Below are 9,554 nucleotides of genomic sequence, written 5' to 3'. Positions count from 1 at the left end.
GGACTAAGGGATCTCATATTAAATGGTTCACAATCCCGCGTCGTTGCCTTAGCCTCCCGTATCGCTCCTTCTCATTCACACTCAAGGGTTCTCTGATATGATAGCGTGTCCGAATTTGGAATAAAGTTAGATGCTCCACCACTGAAATTAAGCCTAATTTTGTTTCCATATCGGGTTCATTTCTTAATTATTTTCAAAAATTGTTAGGTTAGTTTACTTTTGATTTTTTTGACCCCATTGTTTACTTTCACTTTCTATTATAAGACAGTGGACTGTTTATGTTTCGCTGGTAACTTCAGAAGAGAGGCAGTTGTTTATTTAGGTTTTTTTAAATGTTCATTCATGCATGTGATTTGTTAATACTTCGCTTTATTATCATGTACCTATGTAACATTTACTTGATAACAGCAATAAAAAATTTGAAAAGAAAATTAATACATCATGGCTGTGATGAAGTATCTTTCATTTTGACGTTTTCATGTTATATTCTTCAACGTTAACGTTCACCCTGAGATGTAATTTCCATGGACATTTCGATATTTCACGAACTTTCATTTTGATTCTGCGGATACGTGTATTGCCACTTCTCTGCAGACAAACGCCATCATTTGTTTAAGGTATTAACAATGGTTGATGGAGCGAAATCAACGGATATTTCCGTGTGCTGGAAATAGGAGTAAGTAACTGAATCTGTTTGAGGGTCTGCATCAAAATAATTCTGCTTGCATTTTATGCTGATAAAAATATGTGGTGCCTGAAGGCCCAGTAGCACTTGGGGACGGTTCCATAAATGGAACAATGATCTGTTCCGTGACATGTGCTTTTTTGTTGGTGAATTAATATATTTTAAATGCAGAGATGCAAAGTCCAAAATATCCAGTTTACGCGGCGAACATTCCTTTGAGAATATTTTGATTTGAAATAACAGAACTGAATACAAACTTTGAAGCTAGAGAAGTGGTTTGAGCCCCATTGCTGAAGCCACGCCGTTCCCAATTATAACCTCACACATTTTAGCGTCGCTGTGCTTCTCAAACCCGTTATGGCGGCGGATTAGACCAGCTGACGTGGTTTGTTTGTTCACATTTTTGAAATTCCTATTTTAAACTGTGTTGAAACCTCAATGTCCCAACGGAGATCTCATCGGGCATAAAATATCGGGCATTTATTGCTTTGAAACTACACTCGGAAGAATTAAATCCGACCAAGGCGAACACGTCGCTTCACGAAGAACATGTGGGAGAGCTATCTCAATGTGGAGAAAGTATTATACCTGATCATCGCAGTCACCGGAGTCCCTGGTAACCTTTGCGAAAAGATACGTTCTGTGAAGTAGTGTAGCTCTTTTGGATAGTCTACGCTATGCGAACTCTGACAACATCGGGTTCTGGTTCCTACAGACAGCGCTGGACAGCAGCATGACCTTCAGCTACTCTGAGCTTTTAATTTGAAGTAACTGCGCAAAGAAACTCCTTTTAAATGTGCTCAACAATCCAAAAATAGAAGTCTTTAATCGTTATTGCCGTTGTGCAAAGTTTGTTTGGGAAATGGATAATCTAACCCCGTCATTTAAAACGGACTTAAAGTTAGCGTGGAAGCATGAAAGTGATTTATGGAAGTGGCCAACGCTCGGCAGTTACTGCACCCGCGTCTGAGTTTGAATTCGGCGCTATCTGTGTAAGATATTTTTACGTTCTCCCAGTGACGACGTGAGTTTCTCGGGTTCCCTCCGACCTTTCAAAAACATAGAGAGTTTGCAGGTTAATTGAGGTAATCCTGAGTCAGAAGGGTCTATGACCGAGCAGAATGTGAACATTTAAAAATTGAAACCTGTTTTCGAGGGTCTAACTTGGAGGGAAGGTTTTACAAAACAGGTGGAGATGCGAAAAGGACCATTAAGAAATTAGTGTGTGAAATCATCAGGGGAAAGCAATCATCAACATTTATAAATGTCTGCCAAAACGCGAGAGGCTGAACAATTGCAGGGTTACATCGCGCCAGGACACACACGTACGCTGAAAGAGAGAGAGAGAGAGAGAGAGAGAGAGAGAGAGAGAGAGAAGGGGAGGGAGGTTTGGAACATTAGTCTTCATTACATTTAATCAGAAACACTGAATTGTCGATTCTTGCTCTGTATGTTTTGATTTTGATTTTCCTCTGCTCTGTTTGTTATACGGATACAACTTTCGGAATTCATGTTCCTTGATGTTCAGTGTGTGAAAACGCATTTCATGAAACGCCATTTTCGTTCATTACATTATCAGCAAGAAATACATTAAGTGAAGCAAGGGTGGCAGAGAGTTTCGGCAGAGCTGTTACAGTGCCTGCTACCTGGTTTGAATCCACTGCTTTCTGTTAGGACGTTGTCCTTTCCCTCCGCCAAGGGACTGCATGGGCTTCCTTTGGGCGCTCTGGATTCGTTCTTCAACCCTAGCGTATATGTCACTTCATTAGTCACACGTGTGTATTCGATGCGGTAATGGATGCAGAAACACCAAGTTACCGCTCCTGTATCTCCAACTTAAAAATGAAACGAATTCAGATCGCTGGGGTTCAATGGAGCTCCGAGAATAACTTTACTGCATTCTGCAGGATACATCAACTGCTGCGGGAAATGTCAGAGCATAAAGCACTAATGCAATGTTCAATGGGAGAGCACATATTGAAAATGTTCATTGATTGTGAGCAGCTAATATCGTGGGAACCTCTGGTCATGTGTTACATATAGTTCTGGGAACATACCAGAGTGTGTATGGTCTCAGGGATTGACTACTGACTCACCAGAATTCTGCTTGCCGTGCTTAAAAATTAAACCTATTTCGGACTATGATTATTGGCTAATTCCACCCTCACTGCCCATCATTGCCACTTTTATCTTAGCGTTATTTTCCGGAGCAAGTGGCCCCTTTGAGGCCCCTTGAAGTTCGCTTTGGCCAAAGGAATATTGATTGAATTCATCATCCTGATTGCCTCTCGCTTTCTCATTCTCCAGTGAATTTCGTGGCGATTGTGATCCTGTCCCGGGGAAAGTGCGGACTCTCCACCTGCACCTCTCGCTACCTGGTGGCCATGGTAACGGCGGATCTGATGGTGATCATTACTGAAGTTATTTTGAGTCGGATCAAATTCCACTACTTCCCAATGTGTTTCCTGCATATCACCCCCGTGTGCAGTGTCTTACTTGTGCTCACTCGTGCTGCCACGGACTGTTCGGTCTGGTTCACCGTCTCCTTCACGGTTGATCGCTTTGTCGCCATTTGTTGCCTGAAATTGAAAGCGAAATATTGCACCGGGAGAACCGCGGCTTTGGTTCTGGCAACGACGGGCGTTCTGCTCTTTACCAAAAATGTCCCCTTCTACTTTTTCTATGAACCCTTGGAATTGATCGATAACGTTGCCTGGTTCTGTCAAGTGAAGCTTAGCATTTACACTGACCCGGGATGGAATGGGTTTCATTGGTTCGATAAATGCTTAAATCCGTTCCTTCCTTTCATTATCATCCTGCTGTTCAACGGTCTGACAATCAGATTCGTTTTTGTGGCGAGTCGGGTGCGTAAGGGGTTGATTGGTCTGAGCAAAGCGGAGAACCGCAGTGATCCGAGGATGGAGGGCAGGAGGAGGTCTATGGTTTTACTCTTCACCATCTCCGGCAGCTTTCTCTCCCTGTGGATGACGAATGTCCTGCAGTTCGCTTATTATCGTGTCGCAGGAATCGGGGGGAACGAAAATGAATCACAAAGGGTCTTCAACTTTGTTGGATATTTGCTACGAACTCTCAGCTGCTGCACGAACACGTTTATTTATGCCACAACGCAGTCCAAGTTCAGGGAAGAGTTGAAGAGCGCCCTGAAATATATCGTCTGCGCAGTGGTTCGTTTCATTCAGAAATCCTTTGCCTGAGCGCATTCCGACAGCGCCCTGTCTGTTGTTTTCTCTCTAACTAATTTACACTCCATCGATTTTTTTTCCTCCAAATCTCGATTTCAGCATGTTTTACATAAATGCCGATCAAGTTTATAGCATCGACACGTTTTGCCCTCTGGAATTCAGATAATACGGGACTTGAATAATTTTTCGTCGCTCTCCAAAATACATTGACAAGGACAGTAGTGGATGTGTAACATTGCAGAGCCGGAGTGCTGGTTGAAGCTCAGATAAAATGGGACTTCAATGCTCTTGGATGGGCATATGGTGATAATTGCTGACGTTATTTGTAATCGGACCAAATTTCATGACTTGCAAACATGGTGACTAAACTCTTCAGAATCTCCAGTGAGATGGCATGTTCTCTGGAATGTGACCCTTTACACCGTGGAAAATTATTATGCCTGAGCAGACGACGAATTGCGTTCATAATGTTACAGAATTCTATGTAATCTACCGACATCTACCGATGCTGCAGAGTAAACATAAAATAATTCTTGTTTAATATCTCTCCATATCCATTCCATGCCAACCAAGCAACATACATATCACCCTCTCCTGTGCCATTGTCAAATCCTGTAAATCCATGTAATGGAATTTGAAACCATCTGGCAGTATCGAAATTACTCCAGGAGGTAACTCCTGCATCTCCTTCAGAAACATCGACTTCCTCTACTCAAATGAGCAAAAAAACAAATGGGAACATTTTGCTCAGCTACAATCGCGGCTTCTGCGGAATTTATTCTTTTTATTTATTTTTTATTTATTAAGTCACAATATACCAGATCAATAAGGTTACAGACATAAATTCCATATGTATATGTACACAGTGACATTTTCCATTTTCTACTCTCTTTATACCCCTAAAAACTATAGAAAGGAAGAGAAAAGCGGAGAAAAAGCAGTGTCGTCTAGATATTATTTAATTTTATTATTTTAATAAGTATAACATAAGAGTTTGATATTTGAATCTGGTGGTCATTAATTAACTTTATATAAGCGGCCCAGATTTATTTAAATTGGCCACGATTGTCTCTTAAAATATGGGTGATTTTCTCTAGTGGAATACAATTATTAATTTCTATATACAAACGGTGTATTTTCAAAGTTGTTTAATGATCGTTCCTGAAATCTATCTAATTTTAACTGTAAGTCTTTATCCTTTATATTCTTTAACATAAAGGTTTTGGAGTCTTTTGGTATTTTATTTTTTTGTAATTCGATTTAATATGTAATTTAGTTCATCCAAAAAGGTTCTACTTTTGCGTCCAAATCGAATGTAATATTGTAACAATTTCTGGTGTACAGCGGAAACACCTATCAGATAATGTAGGATACCATTCGTTTCATTTTGGAGATGTAATATATAATCTATGTAACCAATTATATTGTGTCATGCAATAGCGAGAATTGGTTGAATTTGTCAGAGTACTTGCACATATTTCCAACCAAATTTCATTATTTATTGGTATATTTAAATATTTTTCCCAATGTTGTTAGGGTTTGTACATTGCCTCATCTTTTCCATTATTTTTGTAATTTAATATACATATTTGTAATATGATTAACTCTCAAATGATCCGTAATTAAATATTCAAAGCAACTTAATTCAGGCAACCTTAAGTTTGTTCCCAACTTCTCTTTTAAATACGCTTTTAATTGATAATAAGAAAATATTGAGGCATATATTGAGAAATATATTCTATATTTATCTTTTAATTGTTCAAATGTCAATAAGGTATTACCCAAAAAATTCCTTTATTCTTTTAATTCCTTTCCTTGTCCATTTTGTTAATAATTATAATTCATTGTAAAAGGAATTAATTGATTTTGTTTTAACAACATATTTTGCAATTGGTAATTTATCATTTTTCATTCCAAATGTATATTATTCCATATTTTAATATATGATTCTATATTGGTAAATGTTAATTTTTTTAATTGTTTTCTCATTCCATTTATAGAGTTAATATTCAGAAACATTTTCTTCTTGTTTATATCATTCTATCTTGAACTGTGACAGAATATAGAGAAATATTTATGGGAGATAAATTGGGAAAAGTTAGAATAGGTTACATAAAAAAATACTTTTTAACAGATCTTATTTAAAATACTGGAAACTTCATGTCCACAGTAACTTTGGAAGAATACCTATGGAAACTTTACAACAAGGTGATAATTGGACTGACGTTGTGGAATGAATGGTCTTTAAAGCAACAGCAGAGAGATGATGGTTTTTTGCAAGAGTGCTCAGAGAGGTCACTGATGGGTTCTTGTTTACGTAAAAATAACAGATGAACTAGAAGGCTACACCTATTGTTCAATTGAGAAGGTCAGGTGGTTTTTGCAAGCAGAGGGAGAAATCAGTCTCTGACTTAGGGTCAGAGAGTGTGTGTGTGTGTGTGTGTGTGTGTGTGTGTGTGTGTGTGTGTGTGTGTGTGTGTGTGTGTGTGTGTGTGTGTGTGTGTGTGTGTGTGTGTGTGTAAGAGAGGGAGACAAAGCTGTGACAAGCAATGGACGCTTGCTAGAACTGAATAAGAAGGTTCCAGAGTGGAAAATGGCTAGAAGATTGACTGTTTAATATTTTGCTTGGAATAAGTGAAACAGAAAGGGACTCTGTGGTAACCTAAAAGAAAGAGGTTATCATCTGGAGAATCCTGATGGGGCAAATTTCATCAGCAAGACACTCAGGTTACTGAGGGAAGTACCTCAGTTGTGGATGTCCTGGAACAACACACCTCTCTCTACAAAACCTACAAGAACCTTCCTGAGAGGTAACAACTTGCCTTCCGAGCACCAAAACCTGATGAACTTTATACATGTTAAATTTTGTGCACAGTATAAGAATTGTCTACAACCAGCGAGATGGGACTGTGAACCAAACAACTTTGCTGCACTTACACACACATTACACACATCTGCACTTAGAATTAGAAGGGCATTAGGTTAGGTTAAGTTAAGTAATTTAATAATAATATATAGTTTAAATTTGTTTCTATTTTCATGTTTAAAGATAATTAAAAGATAATTAAACTGTTGTTTAAGTAATCATTTGTCTTGGTGAGTATCTATTGTTGCTGGGTTTTGGGGTCCTTTGAGCTCAAAACAGAACCAAGATAGTTTCTCTCCTACCTGATAAAAATTAGACAAAATTCTTAAATGTGCTTCCCTATAATAATTTTGAAAATTTGGTAACTGCAATCCACCTTGTTTATACATCCAAGTTAACTTGTTCAAAGCCACTTTTGGTTTCTTACCTTTCCATCAGAACTTTTGTATTAATTTATTCAATTTTAGAAAAAAACATTTGCGATAAGGGAATAGGTAATATTTGAAATAAATATTTTAATTGCTGAAATATGTTCATTTTGATGCAATTTACCCTCCCTATTAGTGTTAGAGGTAAATTATTCAATTTCTCTCAAGCATCTTGTATCTTTTTTTAGTAATGGTTGATAACTGAATTTAAATAAATGGCTTAAGTTATTATTTATTCTGAAACCTAAATAACGAAATCCCTGCAAGTATCATTTAAAAGGAGATTGTGCGTTGTGCAATAATCAACTTTGTTCGTCGGCATCACCTCACTTTTATCAATATTGATGTTGCCCCATATTCTTACAATTTGATATGTAACATCTTTATTGATATTTCAGGTTGTGTTAAAACTTCAATATCATCCAGAAATAAACTAATGTTAAATTCTTCAGCATTTATTTTTATTCCCTTTATCCCCTTATCTGATTTTAACAATTCTGGTAATGGATCTATTGCTAAAGCAAAAGGGGAGGGTGATAGTGAACATCCCTGTCTAGTTGACCTATTAAATGTAAAAGAATCTGAAATATTATCCATTTGTTTATACTTTTGCCTTAGGAATATTATATAATGCCTTGGTCTAGTTAATACATTTTTCCAGCAATTTAAATTTCTGTAATATTTAAAGAGAAAACTCCATTCAAGGCTGTCAAAGGCCTTCTCTGCATCCAGAGCTACTGCAACTGTTGGTTCTTGCATTATTTATGCTGTATGAATCAGATTAATAAATTTTCACACATTATCTTTTGGCCTTCTATTTTTAACAAATCCAGTGTGGTCTAACTTCACTAACTGTGGGATTCATTTAACTATTTGCCAATAAAATTTGCAATTAGTTTATTAGTCTATATGAAGATTGTAATGAAGGATCTTTTCCTATTTTTGGTACGACTGAAATTTTACAAGAGTCAGGTGAATTCTGAATTTCTTCCACTTGTTTTCCTACATCTAAAAAGGGCAGAATTAATAAATCATTGAAACCTTTTTAAAGCTCCATGGGGAATCCATTTGACATTGTTCCTTTGGTTTGGTAAAGTCTTTAATTGATCATAGACCTCTGTAACAAACAAAGGTTTTAATAGTTTACCTTATTCATCCAAATCTAATTGAGGTAGATCAATATGTGACAATTTCATTGTTTTTCCTAGAATTTCAGATTGAAATAATTGCTTATAAAATTATCATTAATTTCTTATGGTTTATATGAAATGTGGTTATTACCTTTCCTTGTTGCTACAATAGCTCTTTTATTTTTGCTTTGTTTTCAACTTCCAAACCAATATTTTGTGAGATTTCTCTCCTAATTTATAATATCTTTGTTTTGTACTCAAAATATTTTTCTCCTCGATATTTTTGTAATGTATTATATTTCATTTTTTACCCGTCAATTGTCTGTATTTTTTCTATGTTGATTTGTTTCATTCAATCCTTCTCTAAAATTACTATATCTTTTCTTTGAATTGTTCTATTTCTTGACAGTATACTTTAAAAAAATTTGGTTTATACTTTATTCTTTAACTACATGGGAAATTCACGGCTTGATGTGTCCCACCCCATGATCACTGCCAGGACTTGCTCACAATGGTACCATATTTTGTTGAAGGACTTTGAGTTTAAATCCTATTACTCAGGGTAATATCAATGGATGTGTCTGACAGGTAATAATGAGGGATAAGGTTGACGAAGACATATTCATGGTTTAGGAATGGAATGACAGAAGTGGAGCCAATGTTGCTGGAATGAGAAACGCCGACATTCACCAGAATAAATAAATAAAAAAGGCCCTCATGTAAAGATTATAAAATGGAAATCCAAATGAAACAAAATCAACTAAGGATTTTATTGTCACATAATATAATAGGGAATGTTATGCTATAAAGAGACAACAGCAATTTGCTTTTTGGTTTCGAAATCCTGCAAGGGATTCCCTGCTCTCTACGTGTCCTTACACCGGAGGCAATACAGTGGTCGTCAACAACTGTGCTTGCCATCTTCCCGTTTTAGGGTGGGCTTACTTTTGCCTTCCTGGTTAATGGGGTCCTTTGCATTTAGCATTAGCATTTAGCAAATAGCATTTCCGAGCAATTTTAACCATCGAAAGAGATAAACAGTTTCATTTTTCCGCCAGCTGATTTGCGAGTTTCAAACAAGGTGCCAAATTTAGGATTTTCGCCCCATCACGGTAAGTCATGCAAAGGTGAAAAGAGGTGACCAGCACCGACAGCTCTACCTTCTTATTTTCAGAGTGGCGGCATGTTTTGTGGAATTATTAATATTTTAGTAATACATTTTCCATTCAACAATTTAAAAAT

At 36.9% G+C, this 9,554-nt stretch overlaps 1 protein-coding gene across 1 annotated transcript; it reads left to right on the top strand.

Moving 5' to 3' along the window:
- The first annotated feature begins 1,234 nt into the window (after positions 1-1,234).
- On the top strand, positions 1,235-3,900 carry LOC138752406 (probable G-protein coupled receptor 139). Its single transcript, XM_069915277.1, has 2 exons — positions 1,235-1,301; positions 2,993-3,900. Exons 1-2 carry the CDS (start codon positions 1,235-1,237, stop codon positions 3,898-3,900), a joined length of 975 nt encoding a protein of 324 aa, XP_069771378.1.
- The last annotated feature ends 5,654 nt before the right edge of the window (positions 3,901-9,554 follow it).

This window comes from Narcine bancroftii, chromosome 2 (genome assembly GCF_036971445.1).
Source record: "Narcine bancroftii isolate sNarBan1 chromosome 2, sNarBan1.hap1, whole genome shotgun sequence".
Classification (NCBI taxonomy): Eukaryota; Metazoa; Chordata; class Chondrichthyes; order Torpediniformes; family Narcinidae; genus Narcine; species Narcine bancroftii.
Note: the sequence above shows the minus strand (reverse complement) of the source record. Positions and strands in the feature narration are given on the sequence as shown.